At 52.9% G+C, this 26,889-nt stretch overlaps 1 protein-coding gene across 2 annotated transcripts in view; it reads left to right on the plus strand.

The window, feature by feature from the left end:
- LOC116940433 (SH3 and PX domain-containing protein 2B) overlaps window positions 1-26,889 on the plus strand; it is a 44,291-nt gene that overhangs the window by 6,542 nt on the left and 10,860 nt on the right. The window contains exons 2-7 of one of the 2 annotated variants that reach the window (XM_076065968.1): window positions 6,914-6,994; window positions 8,088-8,163; window positions 14,557-14,633; window positions 19,129-19,220; window positions 22,931-22,956; window positions 26,201-26,332. In XM_076065968.1, coding sequence (XP_075922083.1) covers window positions 6,914-6,994; window positions 8,088-8,163; window positions 14,557-14,633; window positions 19,129-19,220; window positions 22,931-22,956; window positions 26,201-26,332 — 484 coding nt within the window. Of the gene's footprint in view, window positions 1-6,913; window positions 6,995-8,087; window positions 8,164-14,556; window positions 14,634-19,128; window positions 19,221-21,224; window positions 21,302-22,930; window positions 22,957-26,200; window positions 26,333-26,889 lie in introns of those variants that run through there. The other variant, XM_076065969.1, reaches the window with a different exon arrangement.

The raw sequence follows: 26,889 nt of genomic DNA on the forward strand, positions 1-26,889 counted from the left end.
ATCGTCAACTTGATAAGCCAGTTATTTTAATGATTTGGCTTTGCATTGCGGTATTTTGGCATTTTTCTCCCCAGCTGCCAGCTAAGCGGTAAAAACAAAGGGCCCCCGCCAGACGCATCCTGCCAGGGCCGTGTGCGTGCAGGCTGCTCCCCGTGCCCGTGTGTCCAGGCTCCCCGTGTGTCCAGGCTCCCCGTGCCCGTGTGTCCAGGCTCCCCGTGCCCGTGTGTCCAGGCTCCCCGTGCCCGTGTGTCCAGGCTCCCCGTGCCCACTCGGCCTGGCGCCGTGTTGGCAAGCGCCCGTTTTTGAAGGCGATTCGTTCTTCTATGTCGAGGAAGCAACTTTTAAAATGTATTATTGTTGCTACACACGTGAAAGGGTCTGAACACTGGCACTGTGTCGCGCACAGTCCGAACTTTCCTGGCTCCTGTTGCCCAAGTTCGCGTTTGGGCCGCGTTGGGGCTGTGGACACTTCGGTGGTGTCGGTGGGACGGGGAGTCCCTTGGGGGTGTCCTCACAGACAAACCTGCTGGAGACTGCTCTCACTGCAGTGGCATCTTGCTGGTGGTAATAAACACTTCCCCACATGTCTTTTTTATGTTTATATCCATGACGTGCTTTATATATTAGATACTAGCTTTACTACCCGGCTTCGCCCGGGACTTGGATTCTTGTCTACGATTAATTTAATATTCCCTTATATTTCACAGAAAAACCCTGAAAAAAAATGATGCTTGCAATAAATAAAAGAGCCGAAACAAATCAATTGAACTAAATCGGATGTTTTTCACTGAAGGAAATTAAACCTTAACCCACTTCTACGCAAGGTCGATTTCGGCAGCTCGGGAAGGGAATGACGTAGCGAGCTGACAATAGTCGCGTTTCTAGGTTTAGATAGTCGCGTTGACTCAGAACTTCCGGACAGCGCTTTTATGCGGGATACAGGGCCTCCGCGGGGGGTGGGGGGGATGCGTGACGTCAGCAGGCACACTGCGTGACGCTGCCGCATGCGGGTGACATCACAGATGTGACGTCACCGCCCACTAGCCGTGCAGACTATATCCATTATTGCGCCCCCCCCCCCCCAAAAAAATATACAAAAGTGTATTTTTATACTTTTTGCATTGTGTACATTCTGGAAGCTACCCACATGCCAAATTTCAAGTTTGTTGCATGTCGGGAAGTATGCTAAACATTTCGAACAGACACATTCACAAATTTACATTTTATATATATAGACTAGCTTTACGACCCGGCTTCGCCCGGAACTTGGATTCACCACGCCCGGCCGCCTTTGTCTCCCCAGTGGCGATGTTCACATACCACACCAGTTACTCGTTTGAGGCTGAGTCGACCTAGGGGAGGCCCAGGACCGGTTAAAATAATCGTCACCGGTGGTGGCCGTGAGCGGGAATCGAATTCGGGTCGCCGAGTTTGTAGCGCAGCGCGCTAACCGCTACACTACAATGCGTTACGCTTCCACATGCGCGGGTCACGTGACAGATTTGACGTCACAGCTCACTTGCCGTGCAAAAAATAAATGCATTATTGAGCTCCCCCCCCAACAAAAAGTGTATTTTTATAATGTTTACATGGTGTACAGTCTGGATAGTACCCACATGGCAAATTTCCAGTTTTTTGCATGTCGGGAAGTACGCTAAACATTTTTAACATACACATTCACAACTTTGCCTTTTATATATAGATGGAGATAGACGTCTATAACAGTGGTAGTGGCTGGCTCGCAATCGCAAGGCTGCGAATTAAACTTCTGGTCGGGTGTTTTGACTCGGCAAATCATCCTTTGGGGTCGATAAAACGTCTACTACTTTGTGGGGAAGTCAATAGTGGTTGTCTTATGGATGTACTCTTCCCCTACCACAGGAATGTGGAATTTCCACAACTGGCTCATCCCTAAATAAGAGATGAGCCACGCCTCGATGCTTCTTTGTGCAAGAAAATGGCTGACGATATCAAGTTGAGAAAAAAATGTTAAACGCATTACGATGATTGTTGTCACTTTGGTTGGTGTCCTTGACTAATAGACTGCTCCCTGATGAGCTGCTGCCAGTAAGGATGATTGTTGTCACTTTGGTTGGTTTCCTTGACGAAGAGAATGCTCCCTGATGAGCTGCTGCCAGTAAGGATGATTGTTGTCACTTTGGTTGGTGTCCTTGACGAAGAGACTGTTCCCTGCTGAGCTGCTGCCAGTAAGGATGATTGTTGTCACTTTGGTTGGCTTCCTTGACGAAGAGAATGTTCCCTGCTGAGCTGCTGCCAGTAAGGATGATTGTCACTTTAGTTGGTGTCCTTGACGAAGAGAATGTTCCCTGATGAGCTGCTGCCAGTAAGGATGATTGTTGTCACTTTGGTTGGTGTCCTTGATGAAGAGAATGTCCCCTGATGAGCTGCTGCCAGTAAGGATGATTGTTGTTACTTTAGTTGGTGTCCTTGACGAAGAGAATGTCCCCTGATGAGCTGCTGCCAGTAAGGATGATTGTTGTTACTTTGGTTGGTGTCCTTGACGAAGAGAATGTCCCCTGATGAGCTGCTGCCAGTAAGGATGATTGTTGTTACTTTGGTTGGTGTCCTTGACGAAGAGAATGTCCCCTGATGAGCTGCTGCCAGTAAGGATGATTGTTGTTACTTTAGTTGGTGTCCTTGACGAAGAGAATGTCCCCTGATGAGCTGCTGCCAGTAAGGATGATTGTTGCACCTCGACGGAGGACATCGTTGTTGGGCTTCCCGAGGTGGTACCACGGAGAAAAAAACTATCTCAGAAAATTGAACATAATTTCACAGCGGTTTGTCTCACTCTGCTTGCTACTGTCTCTCTCTAGTCCACTTAATTTAACCTTCAAAATATTGTGGTCATCATCATGTGACATTGTTGGTCATTAATCTGTTCAAATATTCACTGAGGCAGGAGCTGTTTGGCCATTCTACGTGACTTTACCGAAAGAACCCAGAAGATGTTTTATTTTTATTTCCCAAAGTATGTTTACTTCTTGCAGAGATGATGCCAGTCCAAGAGCGGCGTTCCGTCGAGTTGCGGGCGTGTGTGCGTTTGTGTCCCAAGGGGTTGGCTCGTTGGGGCTGGGAGAGGTTATCCAGTTCGATGCCTGCGGCAGGCACGTGCATGGGTTTGAGATGAGTTGATAAAGTCCTGCACTGACCTTTCTCCTGATGGCTTGAGATCACCAAGGATTCCGCACTGAGCGGAAGTTGTTCATCGTCATTGACAAATTTGTTCGGTCGTCTCCTCGGAACAAAGCCTCCTTGTGAGCTTAGCTGACTGGCCATATTGTGTCCATGCCTCGGATGGTTAATTCGTTTTAAAATACAGTGCCTCTATATGCTTGAAATACTTAGTCTAATTCAGCGGCCTGGTGCATGGCTCCCAATCCGTCATTAAATCCAGACTCTTAATCTTGACAGCCGCTCCTTCATTCCTGTTCCGCCAATATGCATCGCGACTAGCATGCTGTATCCAGCAGAATATAAAGGACTAATCGCATTTTCATCCCCGTAATGGATTATTGTAATACACGGCGTTAGTCGCCGGTGTCAGATGAAAGTAACATCTACCAAATGGCATTGCTGCTTTCAATGTATTGCGTAATGGACAAAGGATGTATGCCGTCCCTTTGTGCCGAAGCACTGTCATCTCACAATGTGATGCATTTCGGATGAGATTGTGTGTTCTTGTGCGATTGCTATATTTGTACACAGCAGTCACCAGAGCCAGTTAACCCATAAAACCTCATCTGCTGCATGGCCGGGGAGCCTTCGTAGCTGCAAAGGACACCTACCCTGGCACAAGCGTGGTCGTGACATCACTTGCACGAAATGACTTGGTGAAGTGTTTGTTTGACTGTCGCGGTAAGGTCCAAGAACAGCAGCTGGGTTGGTTGTCTCAATGAAGGGCAGTCGTCAAATAGAACGGTTATTCATCTCTCGGTGACGACTGGGCATCATCCTGTGTCCCGTAGGGTATCCGCACCCAATGTAATTTACATCGGCATCGTGACACTGCTTTCCCAGCGAGCCAAAACACGAGAGACCACATAGTCAGGGCTTCCGGGGAGTTATTCGGCCACTCGCATGAAGCAACGCAAGTTCCATTTTACTGAGTTTATTACTTAAAGCAATTTCAGGGAGTAAAGCACTTGCGGAATTGAGACTGGGCGTGTATCACTGCTGAGTCGGCTGCATGAGCCAGAGTCCTAAACCTCGCCCATTTCCGTTCAGTATTGAGAGAATGTGCAGCAGATGTTCGCCATCTGAACGTAATAGCTGTGTGGACTATAAGGTAGCGGTTCAGACCAGGTCTGTTGCGAGTTGAGCCGAGGTGGGTCCTCACGACAGTGCCTGGCCATTGTTTAGAACACTGCAAGGAAAGCCGCGCCCACACAACAACAAAACACCGTTTCCACGAGCACGTGGGTCACGTTTGTCTGCACCATTGTTGGAAGTCTTGGGACGTTAACGCGCTTGCAATGACAGGCATCAACGCAAAACATTAACCCAACCTCTTTCCCCAAGTAAACTACGCAGATTTTTCAAAGTACAGTGTTTCTTGACCAGCTCTACTGTATGCAAAATCAGCCTGAAACGACATTTATTACAGCTTCTCAATTTACATGAATAGTACTGTATGTAATTGTATTAAACCCATTCTTACTTCAACCAAATTCATTGGTAAAAATGTCTTCCCTTTTGTAAAGCCTGTCTGATTTGCTGTGCGTTTTGCAGTTTTTCTTGTGACCCACTCCTGATTTTAGAAGTGTGTGGTTCAGGGAAGCCCCAAGGCTCTGGTGCTGCAGCGAGGCCTCTGTGTGAGGTCACTCCGTCGCAAATGGCCACCCGCAAAACTTGACTTCTGATCGCAGGCTGTGTTTAAGTTAACCGCACAACAATGACGAGAGAGCCCATCCCGCCACAGAAAATGGCCAAGCTCAGTTCTTTGGAGCTGGTGGTCTGGCTAAGACTGGCATCTTTTTGTTCCTGCAATTCTGTACACTTTGTGTGTTGCGAAGTCTGCCGAGTGCACTTTCTTGTATTCTTAAGAATTGGGTGTTGGTTCAGAATAAGTTTCCTCGTGTAAATTGAGACGATGCTTTAATTCTCGCTTACGACAGCCCACGTCTATTGGGAGCCGGTTCCAACAGCTCGTCGAGGTCAGACATTTTGGGGTTTGAATGAAGCCCAATATGGCTACGGCATCTAACAGTGGACTAATGGAAGGTGTGCAGGAGACAAGCTAAGGATTGGTAAACAGTTCTGCTGCATGGTAGGTCCATGTATAAAAGACCATGTGTTCGTATTAGCAGCTCAGCCACTACATCATCATCATTCATGGTCTATATCCACTGCTCGATTCCACTGCCTTCCCAAGCCGCCGCCACCTCTCACAATCCTGCGACGCAACAATCCACCAAGCACCTGCACTATTATATACCTCTGATTAGCACGGTTGGCTACGCACGGTGCGAAAGAAGTTCAACGTACATACTGTAACCAAACAAATGTTTATGCCTGGCACACGCTCATGTAGTGTGCATGTGTGCCGGTAACTCAAGTAGCATGTCAGTAATTACGCGCCTATGAGCAGTGCAGGAGCGTCGGAACCTCTTACTCTTGTATTGGGCCGCTCTGGCCCGTGGCTTCACGATTACTTCCTGAGCATTCCACCCTCCCCCATCCTAACTGAGTGGCGGCGGAGGGGATGCTGAGAGGCGGAAGGGTTCCCTGCAGCTCGGCAGTGTGGGTACCCCCACGGCTTGCCTAGGACTGCTGCCAGCGGAAGTCTCGCTCTGAATCGAATGAGCGGCGTCACCGTTCCAACAGCCGCGTCGCCCCCCGAGAAACTGCTTAGCCGCCCCCCGCCCATCCACCCTAGCATGCACGAGGCTTGGTCAGGCATTTCCCTGGTAGGTGGGACTTGCTGACTGTGTACTTTTAAGGTAATCTAACTGCACTGGAGGGATGTACTCGGGATTGTTCTACATATTTTTTCGTCAGATTTTTTATTTCTGTGTGACCTAAATCTCAGCGTCGGAGTTAGACATTTAAAATGTGCGCGGTTAAGTTTCATTATGTGGTGTGCTACATGTCAGTTGAGGCCCTGGACACCCTGACAAACGAGATGTTCCATCTGGAGGGATTTTTCCAGATGGAAATGTAGTAAAACATAATTAATTGACTTGGACTCGATGCACGTTGAGCTCATCGGTGTGAATGTTCATCCCCCGCGTGGCTCCTTCCCCTTAATGCCGCCACGTACCTAACCCACAAGTACGCACGACGCCACGTCGCTTCCTACAAGAGCTGCGGCACCGCTCGCTGCCTCGAATCTCAGCAGCCGGTGGTTGCCGTGGTTTACGCTGCGAAGATGAATCGTTGGACCACGGAAAGTCAGGAACAAAACACATCGTGAAAGACCTCACGCAGACGCTCCCTGGCTTTCGATATTCCGTGAAGCAAATGGGCCACAATTCTAAACCACATCCACACAAACCATGGCAGTGGAGTAGCTGGGGGGGGGGGGGGGGGGATGCTTGATGATGCACAACTGTAACATTAGAAACTCTCCGTTGTGCGACTGTGGTCACCCAGAACAGAGCGTGGGGCATCTCAGAAGCAATGAATGCCCGATTCACAAACACGAAGGGAGGGCATCGTCACAGCGATGCACCACCCCCACTAAGCAACTCAAGACGCAATCATCTGGCTCATCAACCACCTCAATGTAAAATGATAGTCGTGGCTGTACAGCAGCATCAGCCATACGCTAAAGAAGAGGAATCCGCGTTTTTTTAAGCGATGAAGTTAAGATTGCTTTTCATTCATCTTTCAAGTGCGTTCTTTCACCGCAGGCCGCGTGTTTCACACATGCTTTGCTTTGTTGTTGCAGGTGTACATAATTTATGTCAGCTGGTCTGACAACTCCTCCTACACCATCTACAGGAGGTACAGCAAGTTCTTCGACTTGCAGGTAGTGGCACCGCGCATACCTCTGGCTCAGCACAACCTGGGACGTCTTCTTCTCATAGCGACGTAAACACTCATCTCCCTCTGTTTAACGGAGACGAACACGTGCACAGTAATAATGATAATTAAGATAAGGATTGACATTGATTATATTCACAAGCCCTGTCATACCAAAGCGTCTGAGGATATCCTAAATAAGACAATACCAGGGGAAAAAAGTATGCTGATTATTTACCCAGGAAATCCTTGCCGAGTCACCGTATATTTCCTGGAGGATCCTGTGATGGATGAATCAGAGTACGAAACGCCAAAACTCGACAACCGACGTGTCAAGCTTTTCTGCTTCCTCGATCGACGTTGAATGAAGGATTTGGCGAAGCGATGCTACGTTACTTGATCAACATCGTACTTCTGTGTGACTCGGCCGGCTTTGGCGGCGGTCGGGACCTTGCAAGTGTAATTAGATCCCTAGGTAGGTGGCGCCGTAACCGGATCCATCGCCACCACAAATTAACGATCACCGTGGCAGGAACCAGTCGGGTGGCTCGGCAGTGGAGCGAGCGGCTCACCATCTGGAGGTCGCGAGTTCAAACCCCGGTTGGGGGTGGGGGGTTGACTCGGCTCATCATCTCTCTGGGGTCAGTAAAAAGCGTAACACTTTGTGGGCAAGTCAACTTTGGATGAACTCTCTTCCCCGCTGTAGCGGCCGTAAACTGGCTCGGGGCTCTCACGAGGAGATGAACGCTGCCTCAATGCTCATTTTGAGCAGGACATAACTCTGACATTTGAAAAAGATTCTTCGGTGGAACTTGAAATTATCATGAACTCTTTCCTGGGAAGCCTGAAAATCTGTAATTCTGGAAGCAGCTGCGACGGAACACTTTGAATGGTTTCTCAAGGGACAAAGAAGCCTTTTACACGATTCGGACCTCTCTGATGTTATCTCTTGGAGTTTAGATTCTGTGGCGTACACGCTTGCCGTGTAACTCGCATCTCATTGTGCTGTATGACCATTGTACTTTGACGATTTGTTATTTTTTGCTGTTGTGGCCACACGCGCCGATTTCTCTGTCCCTGCGCCACGCGGCGCCCTCCAGATGCAGCTTCTGGACAAGTTCCCTGTGCAGGGAGGGCAGAAGGACCCCAAGCAGCGCACCATTCCCTTCCTGCCCGGTGAGACTCACCCTGCACATGTGAGCAGTTGCGGTTATGAGGGCTGTTGATACGAGGACTTTGAGTGAATTGTAAAATTTAGGTTTTTTTTAAACAATAAAGTTATCAACCCGTCGCTCCTTAGAAGCAGTCCTTTAATGCAACGTTATGGAAACCACTTTGTGGTACCATTTGGAACAAATTTTTGCACTTCCTTATTTAAATTTGGCTCATTCCCAATTGATTATATCCGACAACGAAGTCTCGAAATAATGCTGAACACACTGAACTCTGCCACCCATGCGAACGTTTTTCTGTATTCATGCATCAACTGCTTCAAGTCCTTATGTGTCCACAGTTGTTGGGATGAAATGTGATCGGATTTCAGGAAATCGTTTCTTGGGAGTTGTGGAAGTTTTACATCGGGAAGAGTGCAACTTGGACATTGAGGGTGTGTCTCTGGGTGTGTCTCTGGGTGTGTCTCTGGGCCTCTGTTATGTTTTAGTTGTTGCCATGACCTCGTACAGTCAAGAGAGACACTCGCAGATCTATAGATATGCGCACACACACACGTGTGCACACACGCGTATGCACACACACACGCGTATGCACACACGCGTATGCACACACACACGCATATGCACACACACACGCGTATGCACACACGCGTATGCACACACGCGTGCACATGCACACACACACGCATATGCATACATACGTTGTGCACACATGCGTATGCACACGCGCACACACACACGTGCGCACGTTTCCTCAGAAGAGCTTCCTCGCCTCGCTCGGTCCAAAGCGAGGCCTCCTCCCGCGTGCCACGCCAGGCGCTCTTCGTTTCCCCAAGCCGTGGTTTTCTCAGCAATTTGCGGATTCTCGAGGGGCTTATGAATGAATGAAAACATTTTAGAGTGAAATCAGCTGGAAACCCATTGAGATGCAGAGGCTCTCTTTTGCAGGACACTTGTGGAAAAATACAGGGAACGCAGAAAATAAATAACTTGTTTTGGAAATACTTTTCTAAAAACAAAGCCAGAAATGTTTTGCGAGAGAATAAAACTAAAATTGGGCTTGTGAGACATAATAATAATTGGTGAATAAGCTCGGAAAATATGACGATTTTTAGTTGGATACCATCTAGATAAAGGGACGGAGAATGATGGTGTGTTGATTAGATCACGTGCGCAGACGTACAGAGACACACACACAAGTCCTCCGAATTGTGAATAAACTGACAAATCGAGCAGGATGAGGTTTTCATTTCTCCCGTAGCGGTGGCGGTGGCGGCTGTCAAAGCGCCGTGCACCGAGGCTGGCTCCCGGACTCGGCCTCCCGTTCCACAGTGAGCGTGTCAGTGGCGAGTGAAGTCTCCACCCTCCTGGCCAACCCTAAAGGTTCCACTCGCCTAATTACAGGCCCACTCTGTGTTAATGTTTTTACACGTACTGTATATAAAAAAGCTATGTTAATTTATCCACTATAATAGTTGCACGTGACGTCATATGTTTTGATGGCAGTGCTTATTAATGGGATACGAATTTTGGCTTGCTGTATGATTAAAGTAAAGCAGCGATGATATGCTGACCGGATTATCTATCTGGGTCATTACATTCGTGACGACCTGGGCATTTTAAATTAAATCAATAGCTGCTGCTGCTGCTACCCGCTAATCCATTTAGGGAATTACCAAAGCGCTCGGTCTGCAGTGAAGTGTGCACTAGAACGTGTAACATTCACCAGAATCGTTTCACCAATGTGTGCGTGTGTGTTGTCGTTTGAAAAACCCTACACCTGAAAATGATCCTTATCGAAGTTATAAGTATGAGTGACCTTCTTTATGCTGCGATTGTGACGAAGGTCTTCGCAAGGCGACTTTATTTTACACAATCCCACGGGGTGGAGTGAGTGGCATCGCGGCTCGCGCGCCACTCCGCTGTGAACCCGCACCACCTGAGTTTGATTCCCGGTTCTGGGCCCCCTCCTTGCACTGACCAGCATGGTGAAATATGGTCATCGAACAGCACCCATCACGTGGCATGAGGGAGGCCCTCTTCCATCAGTGGGCTTACAAAGAGGGCCGAGATATATAATTATTATTCTTATTAGGGATCCCCATAATTGTGATCTTTTACAGTTGAATTGCTTCTCCTCGCTTCTCTCAAGACCGGTTACTTGAGAAGTTTTTTCCAGAAGCAATCCTCGCCACTCATCGGTTCGACCTCTCAGCCTCACGACGACGGCTTCCCGTGCGGTTAGAAAGCGTCTCCAAGCGACGCCTCATGCACTGTTCATTGAACGTTGTCGGCCACTGAACTCCACTCGCCGCTGCCCAGGCAACCCCCATTCGGGTCGTCTCCACGCGTTACCGAGCCCCCCTCGCTCCTCTCTCGACCAAGACGGACTCGTTCCCTTCTCTCGCTACGGAGCCATCTCCGTCCATAGACGGCGGAGACGGCGCCCGTGCTGCTCCTCCTCCTCCCAGCAGCGTGCGTCTGGGCCGCTTCCTGGCTGCGCAAGCACAGGAAGGTGATGCCGTCTGCTGCGAGGACGGTCACGGCACTGACACCTTGGCCTTTCCCTGCTCCGTAAACAACATCGCAGTCTCTCTCAACACCCCCCTCCTCCCCCCACCCCCATCCCCTCCTTTATTGCCGAGTTGCGGGAGGGATGGCGACGCTTGTTCCTTCAGCTCACGATGCGCGCACGTCACGGCGTGTGCAGGCATCGTCGACGCGCTGCAGTGTGGACGAGTCGCAACGCAATCCGCGCCCTGCGACGCAGTCGCATCCAGATGGCGTGCGATCCTAAATGGTGTTGTGATGTTTGTGCCGTGATGTTTGTGCCGTGTGCACAGCCGGCTGCAGTGAACCCTACAGCCAGCTGCAGTGAACCCTACAGCCGGCTGCAGTGAACCCTACAGCCGGCTGCAGTGAACCCTACAGCCGGCTGCAGTGAACCCTACAGCCGGCTGCAGTGAACCCTACAGCCAGCTGCAGTGAACCCTACAGCCGGCTGCAGTGAACCCTACAGCCAGCTGCAGTGAACCCTACAGCCGGCTGCAGTGAACCCTACAGCCGGTGGCGGCCTCTATGCTCACTTAAGTGTCAAGTAAAAAATGAAAATCAAAATTCTTTAATTAAATCATCGCCTTGGATTGAGACATTTCGTAGAATTTTCGGGGGTGCACGGTGGATGATTGGACCCCGCTAGTGAACACAATGTCGGAAGGGCATGGCTTGCTTTGACATTGCAACTTCTGGTACTGGCTTTTTTTAGTTTAATCTCTCAGGAGCTTTAACACCAATTGGAGTATTCGGGCCAGCATGCAGTATTCATGGAGTGACTGTTAAATCATGAGAGTGCTGCCAAAACTCACGGTGCCCGCAATAACTCAGGCGTTTGGACAATTATTTAAAGTAGTTTCCGATTCACGACTCCGGCCGTCGTGTGACACTGATGCGGCATGAACATCACCAGTATAAGTGTGGCAACTCTCAAACGTCAAGAGAGCATGCTGTTGACGAATGTCCGTTTAAATAACGGCAGTATCCTGGCATTTTCAATCATCTCATGATTCGCCCTTGATGTTGAAGGAAATCTGCAGCTTTGTGTCTGTGTGTGCAGCTTTGTGTGTGTGTGTACAGCTTTGTATGTGTGTGTGTGCGAATGTTTTTGTTATTATCTTGTTTGTGTCGGGGGGCTCTGAAAGTATTGCCACCTTGCATTCCCCCCCTGAGTAATCTGTTTTCATTTTTAAAAAAACCTGAATTTACAAATGATACAGCATATAATAATCGTGAGTTTTATATGTATATAAACATTTAAACCAAAGGCGTGCATGTTTGCACAGGGAAGAGATTTAACAGCACCGCGCAACGACTTGCAAGCGGCGTTCCTACACGGCACCGTGATGCTCGCACGGAACGATTGTCCTCCGAGCTGATCTTTAATTAATGGGTTCAAAACTTGCGACGCCAACTCAGAGGAAGGGAGGCTTTGACGGCCTGCAGTGGCGTCGCGCAGCACGGTGGTGGCACGGTGGTGACGCGGTGGTGGCGTGGTGGTGGCACGGTGGTGACGCGGTGGTGGCACGGTGGTGGCACGGTGGTGGCGCGGTGGTGACGCGGTGGTGGCGTGGTGGTGGCGTGGTGGCACGGTGGTGGCACGGTGGTGACGCGGTGGTGACGCGGTGGTGGCGCGGTGGTGGCGCGGTGGTGGCACGGTGGTGGCGTGGTGGTGGCGTGGTGGTGGCACGGTGGTGGCGTGGTGGTGGCGTGGTGGTGGCACGGTGGTGACGTGGTGGTGGCACGGTGGTGGCACGGTGGTGACGCGGTGGTGGCACCTTGGGCGCCTTTCTCTCCTGAGTTTGTGCTCTTCCATGTTCTGCGTGGGTTTCCTCCAGCGTTTCTGGTGTCCTGCCATTGCTAAAAAAAAACCCCACACGCAACGTAACTGGTGCTGGTCAAAACATCACAATGCTGAAAAGTTACGCAGAGCAGCAGCATCGCCCCCAACTGTGAAAATTTGGCAGGACCCTCCTGAAAAACAGCCTTGAGATTCAGGCTCGATAAACAAAGTGTGTATAAATAAATGAAAGCATAATAATCGGCAGTTCTCGGTACTAACACTGTTTTTATGAAAAATGAAAGATTATGAATTCCCTGATGCAGTTCTACTGGCTAACCATGATGTCACTATGCAGCGTGTAGTTGATTTGTAATCACAACTCGCTGATACCTGTGGAGTTGAGACCTTGCTTACCATCAGCTCCTCTATTGCAAAACCCGATTGCTTGGCAGCATTGTGTCAATTAACACCGGGCCCTCCCATCCCTCCACGAGTGATTAGGGTGTTGTTGGGAGGGTGATGGAGTTTGTGGATAGCTTTAATTTGCTAACAAAGGTCTGCATCGCACAAGGAGATTAACCACAGATTCATTAGTTGATTACAACAGCTTTGAAACAGCCAGGCGCGTCTCTGTGGACAAGCCTGTGGGTCTATTTAATGGAAAAATCACCCCTGCTCCCTGCTTGTGAAACAGCTTCCTCTGTGCTGACTTGCAATGTTTAGGCTTGTGTGCTGTATGGGCCGTATACTGCGCAGGGCACTCGCCACACGCCCATTGAGATGGGATTAGCGTGCAGCGCAGAATGGAGAGGAGAGGAACAGAGGTAGTGCGTGGCCTAGAACCCTGCAGCCTTGCCGCTTGCCGGCACCCGTGGTTTGGGGATCGGCCTCCTGCGTGATGGATCTGTGTGAATGACGCTGTTGGTGAGAGATTGCCCTCCAGCAACAACAACAGCAACTACAGGAGGCCAGCTACCCCCAGCTTTAGTGCCGATCGCTTTCCTAACAATGCCTCTGTGTTGCCGTGGTCAATTAGGCGCGACGTTTAGCACTGGGGGCACCTGGTGACCATTGACACACGCCAGAAGAATGCCGCTGGGCGCACTGCTGTGACCTTATTTTATTACAGGATCAAATGGGCGCTTGATAAAAAAAATCCAGTATGTTGCTGGGCTCATGGGGTAATTGTGTTTCTGTGTACAAATCAGATTTCGTTTAAACGCGAGTTCGTGTGTGTGCTGCATATCGATGTGGTGAGCGGCAGTGCAGCGGTTAGCGCTACGCTGCGCTACGAACTCGATTCCCGCTCACGGCCAACACCAGTGACGATTGTCTGAACGGGTCCTGGGCCTCCCCTAGGTCGACTCAGCCTCAAATGAGTGCCTGGTGTGTAAACATCGCCACTGGGGAGACAAAGGCGGCCGGGTGTGGTGCTGGCCACCAACCCCCTCGTGTGCCGTGCCGGCCTTCATAGGTGCTCGATAACAACACTTGCCCCAACAGTCTGCCAAGGCTATATCGATGTACCCAATAATAATCTCATTGTAAATGGCTCGACAACTCAAAGCTCCTCACGTGGCACCCCACTCAGACGTCCGAAGGGTACCCCCAGTGACAGCTGCCCCTGCGCAGCGCAAGGCGACTCCGGCCAGGAGGGGAGGCGATGATCGATATGTTTAATGCCAATCAAACCATTTGTGGCGTGTACATTTTTCGAATTTTCGCAACAACTCAGAAGCGACCTGGCTGCGACAAATGATAGCCCAACGAAGTGGCTCATCACGTGAAGATGTATCACAGCCAATTACTCTAAACGCACGATTATAAATGTGGAGGGGAAAACCGGACGACCCGGAGAAAAATCCACGTGACCACGGGGAGAGAGACACCGCAAACTCCAATTATAGAGCAGGCATCAGGGTAGGGATCGAACCCACGCGCTCCTGTATACCAGGCGAGGTAGTGAACATCTCCTAGCCACTGTGGCACCCGGAGGTGGTTGACCTCTTGACGACGGCCGTCTGTGTGCTGCTGCTGCTGCTGCCGCGTCTGTGACTGCAGGCAAGATCCTGTTCCGGAGGAGCCACATCCGGGACGTGGCTGTGCGGAGGCTGAAGCCCATAGATGAGTACTGCAGGGTGAGCAGCCGCGGCCGCGACGCCGGACGACACGGGGGACGACACGCGTGACGACACGCGTGACGACACGGAGGACGACACGGGGGACGACACACGTGACGACACGCGTGACGACACGGGGGACGACACGCGTGACGACACGCGTGACGACACGGGAGACGACACACGGGACGTGGCACGACATGCGTGACGACACGCGGCGATGCGACTCACCGCACATCGGAGAGGATGGGGGGGGGGTTTCGGACACGCGTGTCCGGGACACGCGTGTCCGGGACACGGCTGTCGTGGCCTCCGGTTTGTGGGGCTCTCCACTGTTTCTCAACGTTTGTTGACCACTGACGGCCAAGATAGGGGCACACTCATTCTGGCTGTTGACGACAAAATGTACCATTAACCTGAAATCCACGGGATCTGTCGTCTCATCAAAGGAATGCAGGCAGAATTTTGCTTTCAGAAGTTAAATTTTCATGAATAGAAATAGTTAATGTCTTTCATCCATCTATACTCGGAATAACACCAGCAGTTGACATTTACTCTACGTTGTTATCTCTATGGGGGTTATTCCTATATGATAATTATCTCTGTTATATCTACGCTGTTATCTCTACGCTGTTATCTGCAGTAGTATCCATCAGCATGGTGTTGAGGAAAATATTCGCCTCGCATTTGGAAGTACTCGGCCCATCAACCCTCGTGGGGGAGGGGCGGTTGGGGTGGGAGGGCGCATAAACGAGTTCCACTTAGCGGGCAGTGAACAGTGGCCTTGCTGTGGAGGCGCCGATGACTGTGAGAATGCGCTGCCAGCAGAGACGAACGCAGACGCTCGTCCGACAATAAAACGATTGTGGCCGCTGTGAGATCGTTAATGCTGCCGCTGCGGTGGAGCTCGGAGCGTTGCTAAAGACCGTCGCGTGCCCGCAGGCGTAAGCGCTCGTCTCGGCTATGACTGATAACACGAAACGAGCGTGGCGCCTGCGAAGTGCGTCGCCCGCCTCGACGCTCGCGCGTGAACACGCGTCAAGCGCCGAGGGAAGGAATTGACTCCTTTCGTCAACCCACGACACCAAATTTTCATATCCTAATTTCTGAAACTCTGACTGCCCCTTGTATGCATGCCTCTGTAGTCAAAAGATTAAATTACAAGTGCCAAGCTAGCGCTTGGCGTCTTCTCACGCGAGGCCGTGAGCCGGCGCTCGCAGCTTGAGTCACCTGCTCTCGTGTCGGCGTTGCCTCTCGGAGCCTCGGGCACGCAGCCGGGAACCCTCGGCTCAAGAACGCTGCAAGTCCCCCGTGCCGCGCAAGGCATAACCTCCTCCTCCCTTTAGTGCCACGTCAGCTCGCGTGCCGAGAGCACTGCCTGTAGCGAGTAGTCCCCGTTGCCCTGGAACTAGACCGGCAGCGGCGTTTTGTTGTTGAGAAGCCCACGTGTCCGTGCTACGTAATGCCGCTCAAATGTATCGGCTCTGTCAGGAAGTAATGGGGTTTTTTTTAAGGCTATTCTACTCGTACATTAAAAATCACAACCGTAATCCTAAGAAATGGTGTTGGCTCGTCAACTATGCAGAGCAATACTTCTGTCTTTCACGCTGCTCGTAAATTGTCTGTAATACAGGTTTTTTTTTGGGGTTAGATCACGTGAACATAAATGTGTCGTCAAACCAGCCACCACCCGACACAGCCAATTCGTAAGGTTTGTCACGTAAACAGAACATGCCAATTCGCTACTAGTACAGCACACCGGTGTGTTGGAGAGTAAATCCACAACATTTACAATTGTCTGCATTATGAAGGGGCAGCACTATCGCTACACTAATTAAACATTCCAATGTATTGGCTTGTGGTAGATAAAAAACTTTCCTTTTACACTTTTAATAAAATATTTAATTGGCAGATGCTTATGGAAGTAAAGTATTCTAGTGCCATCTCGAACTAATCATATGAAGTGTGGTTTGAAGTCTCTTGAGCGAGATGTGCTGGGAGATGTGGAGGGCAGATTCACTTGTGGATGTGATGTGAAACCTTGTCCCTGGACGGGGCGGCTGGCGGACAGACGCTACATCTTGGGGCATTTCGTCAGAGTGCGTCATTATCATTGTCAGTCATGATCAATCCGCTGCTAGATGAAGCCCCCCCCCCCCCCGAGTTGCATCGCCATCTGTCACGATGTTGCGATGTGGCACCAAGCCATCGATTGACATCAATTCATCAGTTCAAATGCTCGCGATGCATTCCATCGTTGTGAGACTATTATTATTTATATACCAATTATGCGCTGTTACGTTTGGCGAGTGGAGAACACGTGCAACACTGTACAGTTGAGACAAAAACAAATCGTAAACACTATAAACAAGACACTTAAATCTCACTAAAAAGAATCAATTATTATATCAAGTTGCAACCCTAAATCAGTACAATTCATTGATTACTATCAAGTAGTTTGAGGTTTTTCTCATGCGGGAGCACTGCTCACAACTGGGTGAGGGCCGGGTTGCTGCTAAGGAACCGAACCTTTTCACAGAGAAGGAGCTCGTTGCATAGAATGTCCAACGACGGAGGTACGCTGTGTCTTCTATGGCGAGTGAGAGGAACGGCTTAGAAAAATAACTTGAGGAGTTTGTTGCACTTGCTCCGCAGAGGCAAATAAAGTTTGCATCCACAGCGAACAGATTCAACAGCGAACAGATTTGACACACTCGGTGATTGGTAAAATGTCGTGAGCGGGACGCAGGAATCCGCCTTATCCTGCAACTTTCAGGAGAGTCCAGTTGAAGTTATGAACGTAGAGCCTCAATCGCATGAGTTATGATCAGCGTGTGTGGAAAGTAGACCGTCAACAGTGGGCAAGGCGTGTGGGGGGACGTGCAGCCAGCAGACGGATTCCTGCACCGCACCGTGTGATCGGTGAGTGAAAGCAGCAGCGCCAACGTGACCTCCGGCTGCCCTCAGGAACCTCGTGCTTCGATTCCCTCCAGGCACAAACCGGCTCGACAGGGAGCCCCTCAGTCGCACGAATGCGGTAGAAGCAGCCCGCTCGGGTGTTGCAGCATCATCAGCAGCCGCGATTGATCCACTGCTGGACGAAACCCCCCTTTCCTCAAGCAGTCGCCATCTGCCAATATCCTGCGACGTAACAACGAACCATCGCGAAGCCGACGTGCGGGCGTGAGGTGGGGCCCCTTTGCTGTCGTGCGTTCGGCCTGTGGGTCTGTTGAGCCCAGGCAGCCTCTCGCTGTGGGGCATCGGCCCAGGGGGCATCGATTCGCCCACCCTCGCTCGCTCGCTTCGCGACGAGCGCGCGCCGGCGTCGAGAGCTGCGGCGGTCGTGCCCCTGCGGGCGGCGACGGCCGCCGCCACCGAGGCGGAAGCGGCTCGCCGGACCGCCGCCTTCGCCTCGGCGGCCCTTCGAGTGACTTGCGCGCGGTCTGCAAAACGATCCGTTCGCGTGAAGCCGCTCTCGAGATTGCGCCGATGCTGCTCGTGGGAGGCGCCGAGCGTGGCCGGCGGGGCTGTCTGTGCGGTGGGCTCGGCCGGCCGGTCCCGGGGGAGAGCGAGGGGGAGGGCGGCGGCGATCGCGCGGTTTCATCTCCCCGGCGGTGACGTGGCGATGCCTGCACAACGGCGCGCGCCGCCAGATGTTGTTGTGGTGGAGCGGATAGAGGTGGGGGCTGGATAGAGGTGGGGGCTGGATAGAGGTGGGGGCCGGCTAGAGGTGGGGGCCGGCTAGAGGTGGGGGCCGGCTAGAGGTGGGGGCCGGCTAGAGGTGGGGGCTGGATAGAGGTGGGGGCCGGCTAGAGGTGGGGGCCGGCTAGAGGTGGGGGCCAGCTCGAGGTGGGGGCCGGCTAGAGGTGGGGGCCGGCTAGAGGTGGGGGCTGGCTCAGCAGGGTTTTTTTCCGGTGCTTGTTTACTGCACATGCAGTTCATTGCAACATCGCTAAAAGAAAAAACACACAAAGTTCTAAGAAACAGAATATATTTAAACAAAATTCCCGGCCGCCTAAAGCACAGCTTGTTTTTCCTCACGTTCAATCAAACATGTTCACAAATATTTATGTTTTCATGAAATCGTGCATTTTTAAATAATGCGTGTGCAGCTTTGGCCATAAGTCCGATCCCATTTGCAGTAGTATTGGGTATATTTTCCAGACCGCCACTGCACTCGCGCGTGTTTGTGGGTACAGGGGATCGGTAGTGCAGTGGTTAGCGCACTACCCGCTGCACTACAGACCTAGCAGAAAAACCAGAGTTCAATTCCTGCTCACGGCCAACACCAGTAATGATTATCTGAACCGGTCCTGTGACTGGGCCTCAAATGAGTACCTGGTGCTGTGTGTAAATATCGTCACTTGGGAGACAAAGGCGGTCGGGCGTGGTGCTGGCCACCCACCCCGTGGTGTGCCGTGCCGGCCTTTCACAGGTTCTCGCTAACAGCACTTGCCCCAAAAGTGTGTTTAGACTCTGCGGGGGGCATCTTTGTCTTTGTTTGTGCGCACAGGCACTGGTGCAGCTGCCCGCGGAGATATCCCAGTGCGAGGACGTGCTCCACTTCTTTGAGGCTCGGGCAGAGGATCTCAACCCCCCCAAAGAGTAAGCCCTTCCCCCGCCCGCCCGCCCGCCCGCTCTCTGTCTCTCTCTGGGTACCAACATCGACCACCCTGGACCGCAGCTCCTCCGTCTGTCAAGCTGACGCTGTCGGCCGTCTCGGTCATCTCAGCAATCCATGCCACGTTGTTTGGGTTTTCTGAAAATAAAACAATATAATCTTAGTGTGCATTTCTTTCGGTAAGCTGGCAATTTATTTTCCAATTTATTTTATTCTACAATTAATTTTCACATTAAAGTCGATGCTAAAGCATGCCTAGTATCTAAGCACACTTCTGATATAATCAACACGTGTGTGTGTTGCACTGCTAGCGCACGGCGAAGGGCGACTCATGATATAAGCACGCGGTGGGATATTGGCTGCACTGTGTGATTACATCCAACCTCTACTATACGGTCCAGTTGTGCCCGGAGTGCCATCATCAGAAGAAGGCATCCGCATTGAGAACTGCCAGCTAGCGGCGCACCACCCTGTGTCCATGAATGGGCCTGGACGATGATCGAGCAGCACTACGTTGGAAGTCTGTTATCTAGCGCTCCTCAACTTTCAATCGGGTCACACCATCCAAGTGCCCCATCAAGATGACTCTTTGCTAGTCAATCAAACTGAATTCTTAATCACTCGTGCAGGTGTCTGTGTCTCCATCACTCGTGAAGTGTCTGTGTCTCCATCACTCGTGAAGTGTCTCTGTCTTCATCACTCGTGAAGTGTCTCTGTCTCCATCACTCGTGAAGTGTCTCTGTCTTGATCACTCGTGAAGTGTCTGTGTCTCCATCACTCGTGAAGTGTCTCTGTCTTCATCACTCGTGAAGTGTCTCTGTCTCCATCACTCGTGAAGTGTCTCTGTCTTGATCACTCGTGAAGTGTCTCTGTCTCCATCACTCGTGAAGTGTCTCTGTCTTCATCACTCGTGAAGTGTCTCTGCCTAAATCACTCGTGCAGGTGTCTCTGTCTTCATGACTCGTGAAGTGTCTCTGTCTCCATCACTCGTGAAGTGTCTATCTTCATCACTCGTGAAGTGTCTCTATCTTCATCACTCGTGAAGTGTCTCTGTCTTCATCACTCGTGAAGTGTCTCTGTCTCCATCACTCGTGAAGTGTCTGTGTCTCCATCACTCGTGAAGTGTCTCTGTCTCCATCACTCGTGAAGTGTCTCTGTCTCCATCACTCGTGAAGTGTCTCTGTCTCCATCACTCGTGAAGTATCTCTGTCTCCATCACTCGTGAAGTGTCTCTGTCTCCATCACTCGTGAAGTGTCTCTGTCTTCATCATCTGTTGCCTGTATCCTCGTGGCAGAATGGCGAGCAGCAGTGGACGCAGTTCGTTTCTTGTGATCTCGCTCTTGGTGGGGGTGAAAATGATTCTGCTGCATCTGCATTTCTGCTTCCACGGGGAGTCTGGCAGCACGGAAAGCAAGTCGACGTAGATCGCGGGTGCGCGCTCGTGGGTGGTCGAACTCCAGTGAGGAACAGCGCACTCGGCAGGCTCTCGTGCGACGACTCGCTAGACACCCAAAACACTGCGCTTGTTTACTTTGGAAGGTGAAGAGAGCTTTTATATCCACGTCTAAACATGACAATGCCTGTCCACGAAGCAGCTCGGTAATCGGCCAAAATGAGGCAATGTGAAACCGCGTTGCCTCTGGCATGGCGCTGCCAAAGACAGCACTCACGTGCTCGGAGAGAACCGATGGACTCGACAAAAAAGACTTGGAGCGGTTTGGCGAGGCGCATAGTGAACTTTCACCGCTCGGCGTGGACAAAACGCCTTCCAAATGTTTTGTGCGCCGAATGGAAAGTGTGACTGGTTGCGGACGGCACCGCGGGTGAGGAACGGGGGGAGGGGAGCGTCTGGGGCGGGAGACGGGAGAGCATCATGGGCTGCTGGCAGGGTGAGGAGCGGGGATTGGGTGATTGTGAGGAGAGGGGCATCTGGGGGAGAGTGTAGATGGGGAGAAGTGTGTGAGGAAGGACCACGGTCGTTGGAGGTAGCTAGAGAGAGATGGGGGTGCCGTGCCGGAGTGAGGGTGGCTAGAGAGAGATGGGAGTGAGGGACAGGCCTAACACGTGCGTAAGTTTCAGCGCGTGCGAGGTGCGCACGGCGCGTTCACACACGGCGGTTCTCATCTCGCGCGACTCTTTCTGTTCGCTGCAGCTGATGCAACGGCGTCGATCGATAAAAATGCAATGCTGGACGATGCAGGTTAATATTATTACGTTCCATTCGCCTCTCTGTAATCGCGTTAAAGAATCCTGTTGCATTAAAATGTCTAATTTGTGAAGTACATCTGGATAAAGATAGATACGTAAGCGACAGTGATTCATTTTGTATACCTCGCGGTGCGGGTTATTTGCTAAAGTGGAGCTCGCGCTATGAGTTTGCCTTTCAAGTGGCCTCCCGTTTCGTACGACGCCCCAGAGCCCGGGACGTGGACGAGCTCACGGCAGACCGAGCTTCGTGCGTCGTGCCGAGGCGGAGCCACCTCTCGATATTTATGCAAAGTGGAACCGCGCATGCTTGACTTGCGTGTGCATTCAGAGCGAATTTACATTTCTTGTTAGGAATCATCTCAACAGGTCACACATTTTGGAACGTTACACCGCAAATGACTCGCTTAGGACCACACGAGCAGCAACATCGCCCCCTGCTGTGAAACCACAGCCGACTACGTCTGTGGAACGGAGCGCCTGCGTAACGCACACCGACAGCAGCTGCTGCTGCTGCTACGCACTGCGACCTCGCATCCGCAGCAGCGTGCGACGCGCTAATTAAATTAAGGCCGTTCCCAGGGGAAGGGGGGGAGGAAGTAGGGTCCAGTGGGACGTGGGACGTGCCACATGCTGTCCTCCCACCCCGATGCGTCGCCCGTGGGAGTTGCCCGTGAGCGCACGGCGCTGCATGCTGGGGGTCTGGTGGCGACCCTCCTCAGCTGGTGGATGTTGAGGTTATTATGGAAATGAGCAGCTGGTGAATATCCACTCTCCGTGACTTGTCTGTGAGAAATGGCAATGGCTTAGGGAAGCCTTCATCAAGCTGTGGGTTGGTCATGGCTGATGATGATGATGATGAAAGTGGCTGAGCTGCCAACGTGGAGAGATTTCGCAATTTCACAGATGTGTGTAGATGACTCAAACATCGCGCGGGATTCCACTCCACCCTCCCTTTTCGTTGGTTGCAGGGTTAACTTAATTTTTTTTATTCAACAAAAAGCAAAAGATCTTCTATTGTAATGAAATGTTCGATCTGCGTGATTGCATAATTTACAAAGACTCTCTCAAATATGCTCAAAAACTGTAATGTCATTCCTATTATTATTCTCCATATTCCATTATTTTGTTAGAATTTTCGTACATTTGAGTATACGTATGATTATGTAATTTGTTCAGCTATGTAACTTCCCCTGTAATTTTCCACCATTGCCGCCCCAGTGAATGGCAGTGGAGGGCTCGTGGCGTTGGGAGTAACGCTGCCTCTCCCTGTCTCTCCCTCTCCCTGTCTGTCTCTCTCCCTGTTTGTCTCTCCCTCTGTCTCTCTCCCTGTCTGTCTCTCTCCCTCTCCCTGTCTCTCCCTCTCCCTGTCTGTCTCTCTCCCTGTCTGTCTCTCTCCCTCTCCCTGTCTGTCTCTCTCCGTCTGTCTCTCTCCCTGTCTCTCACTCTCTCTGTCTGTCTCTCTCCCTGTTTGTCTCTCCCTGACAGGGACGCTGGCTCCAAGAGGAAGCTAGGTGAGCAGCACGGCTCGCTCACCGCACACTCACCACGTGCTCATCGCACACTCACCGCACACTCACCACACGCTCACCGCACACTCCCCACGTGCTCATCGCACACTCCCCACACGCTCACCGCACACTCCCCACGCGCTCACCACACACTCCCCACGTGCTCACCGCACACTCCCCACGTGCTCACCGCACACTCCCCACGTGCTCACCGCACACTCCCCACGTGCTCACCGCACACTCCCCACGTGCTCATCGCACACTCCCCACACGCTCACCGCACACTCCCCACGTGCTCACCGCACACTCCCCACGTGCTCACCGCACACTCCCCACATGCTCACCGCACACTCCCCACACACTCACCGCACACTCACCACACGCTCACCGCACACTCACCACACGCTCACCGCACACTCACCACACGCTCACCGCACACTCCCCACACGCTCACCGCACACTCCCCACGTGCTCACCGCACACTCCCCACACACTCACCGCACACTCCCCACGTGCTCACCGCACACTCACCACACGCTCACCGCACACTCCCCACACGCTCACCGCACACTCACCACACGCTCACCGCACACTCCCCACACGCTCACCGCACACTCACCACACGCTCACCGCACACTCCCCACACACTCCCCACACGCTCACCACACACTCCCCACGTGCTCACCGCACACTCCCCACGTGCTCACCGCACACTCCCCACACACTCACCGCACACTCACCGCACACTCCCCACACACTCCCCACGTGCTCACCGCACACTCCCCACGTGCTCACCGCACACTCCCCACACGCTCACCGCACACTCCCCACACACTCACCGCACACTTCCCACGTGCTCACCGCACACTCCCCACGTGCTCACCGCACACTCACCACACACTCACCGCACACTCACCACACGCTCACCGCACACTCCCCACGTCCTCACCGCACACTCCCCACGTGCTCACCGCACACTGCAGCATCCACGCCGGTCAAGGTAAAGGCGCAGCCCTGCACACCACCGCTGGCTGGAAGTGCCTTTCACTCGAGCAAGTTCTCGACGGCCCCTCTAGAGAGGCTACTTTGGCCTACTCCTCCGCACTGACGAGACGTCTTTGGAAGGCGGTGGGAGTCCCCACACTCTACCTCGCCGCACGCGACCTGCCAATCGACAAACTGCGTTGGAAACTTGCGCCGTCGTTTGAGCTTGCCGCGGCGGGAGATCGAACCGGCCACCCCTGGCTTGCAAGCCCGGTGCGCTGACGCGCCGCGAACATTCCCGTCCTCTTTAACAATCGGAGCTCGGTGGGCCTGGCTTCGCCTCGCGGCCGTGTTCCCACGGGCGGGAGGCCTGAGCAGCCCCTCGGGCCCCTCGCGGCTCGCGAGCGAGGAACAATTCGAGCACCGGTGCCTTTTTTTATTCCGACTGGGAGCGCGGCGACCTCCGGTGGCAGCCCGGGGCGGCACGGCGCCGTCGCGGAATCCGGGCACTGCCGTCGGCGTTCCGTGCACGGTCCGCCTGGTGTGCTCTGAGCGTCCAGCCGGGCGGCCCAGCGGTGGAGCGAGCGGCTCGCGATCGGGGGCTCGCGAGTTCAACTCCTGGATGGGGTGGGGGGGGGTTGACTCGACCAATCATCCCTTATGGGTCCATAAAATCATTACCGCTTTGTGGGGAAATCAACAGCGGTTGTCCTATGGATAGACGCGCCCTTGCCATAGGAATGTGGAATTTCCGTCACTCTCGAGGCTGCAAACGGGAGATGAGCACCGTCTCGATGCTCATTTGAGCAGCAGGAGATGGCTGTGTCACCGCTGCATCGCTCCACCCCTCCGCGACCGCCGGTGGGACGCGACCGCTGCCGTTGAGTCTGGCGTCACCGTACCCCCGTACCCGTGCGTCGCCGGGAGGATCGAGGTAACGTCGGTTATCGTCCTGGCAGCGGGGAATCGTCTCCTTTGATCTTTGATCGCGTGAGCCCATCGCGCCGGTCAGCGATAAATCACCCCTCTGCATTCGGTGCAGACTGTGTCTCTCCAACCAGGCGAGCCGAGCCTGCTCTCAGCCAATTCAATAATTGTATCCATCACTCGCGCTCACCGCCAACCTGCTCTTAGCTTAAATGAACCCCCGTCCGTCCGTCCGTGTGTCTCTGTCCCTCTGTCCCTTTGCATCGTCGCGACGTGGTGGGTGTGGAGGAGTGTACCCCTCCCCCTCCCGGGCAAGTCCCCGCCTCTCCGATCGTCCTGCCCCCCCCCCCACCGCCTTTCACCTCTGACGAGCTGCTGCCCCCGTGAGAAGGAAAAGGGAAGCAGAAGGGAGGGCGGCCGAGTCGTGCGCCGTGGGTGGGAGTTATTTATTAAACGGCTTCAACCGGCAGATGTCACGGAGATGATGATAAGAATTGATGGAGAATGGAGGAGTTTCAAGGCTACGGAGAAGGCGAGACGGTACTCGGTAGAGTCGCGTGGAGGCCAGAGGAACCGAGTCTATGGGAGTTGTTAATCTGGCGAGGAGAGGGCGGTGGAGAAGCTTCGTTTGGTTGTGACCTCGACACGTGGAGTGCCATGGGCCCAGCACGCTGCCCTCCGCTACACTCCCAGCACAAGCAGCGTCGCTGAACGATGCGGGAACCGTGGCGTGCACGGCTCACGGGGAGGGTCGCCGCTGCGGGGCACGCGGTCACCGTGGTTTGATCACGGACATGGCGGAGAGCGCAAGTGGTGCTTCTGCAGGGTGTTTTTTATTTTCCCCAGCTAACCCCCTAACCCCTGAGGGGTCTCTTCCGTGACTTCCCTGCCTGCGAGCTCTTGCCGCCACATGCCCTCCTACATTCTCACCCAGTGTTCGCCCGCGTAACGCGTCGTACATGCACGTTGTACACGCTGTGCACTGTGCTCTCAGCTCGAACACCGACTTCCCAGCCTTGTCCCCAGTGACACAAAACAATTCTTCTCAAGCGCTAACCCATGACCCTCCCTCTACCCACCCCTTGATCTCGAACTTGCTCTTGTCACGTGTGCCACTTGGAACCTCTCGGCCAATCCCATGGTCTCTCGGGCCCTGGCACTGCGCGGAGCAAAAGGGAGGCCCCCTACGTATCGTGACTGCTGCACGTGCGTTGGCCGAGACTTGGTTTAATTTATTAATAGTAATGGGGATTGGCTGGGGGCATCCTCTGTGTACGCTGAGCAAGCGTCGTGGTTGTGTGCCCGCCGTTGTTGCCGCTGCCTCCGCCGCCGCCAGGATCCGAGGGCATCGCGGAGGCCCTGGTGCTGGAGCAGTACGTGGTGGTGGCCGAGTACAAGAAGCAGCAGAACTCGGAGCTCAATCTGGTGGCCGGGCAAGTGGTGGAAGTCATCGAGAAGACCGAGACAGGTGGGCGAGCGCGGGGCCACGCACGCACGCACTCGCTCGTGCACGCACACACTCACTGACTCACGCACTCCCTCGTGTGCGGTGGCTGGGTCACGCAGCCCGCATGCCCAGCCACCGCATGCCCAGCCACCGCATGCCCAGCCACCGCATGCCCAGCCACCGCATGCCCAGCCACCGCATGCCCAGCCACCGCATGCCCAGCCACCGCATGCCCAGCCACCGCATGCCCAACCAAGCTGCATGGTCAAAGAAAACGTTGGCATGGCATGGGGAGCCCTTCATCCAGTAGTAGATTGACAAAGGGCTGTAAACTATAAATTATTCCACCTTGATGAGACGTTAATTTGGGTAAATGCTCGTGGTTATGCATCACATAGGTTTTCCAATATTTTTGCCCGTGCAGAAATGTGTGCGGCATCTGCTGGTCGTGTCAGAGCCTAATTCACGGCTCCGTGTCCTTTCTTTGCAACAAGACGCCCAGCGTGCTGCATCAATGACATCGCCCCCTGGTGTGAGCATTGCGGACCGAACGCTCACATTTGTGAATTGCAAGGAGG

The sequence above is a fragment of the Petromyzon marinus genome, chromosome 9, assembly GCF_048934315.1.
Source record: "Petromyzon marinus isolate PM22_M1 ecotype Great Lakes invasive population chromosome 9, UKy_Petmar_22M1.pri1.0, whole genome shotgun sequence".
Classification (NCBI taxonomy): domain Eukaryota; kingdom Metazoa; phylum Chordata; class Hyperoartia; order Petromyzontiformes; family Petromyzontidae; genus Petromyzon; species Petromyzon marinus.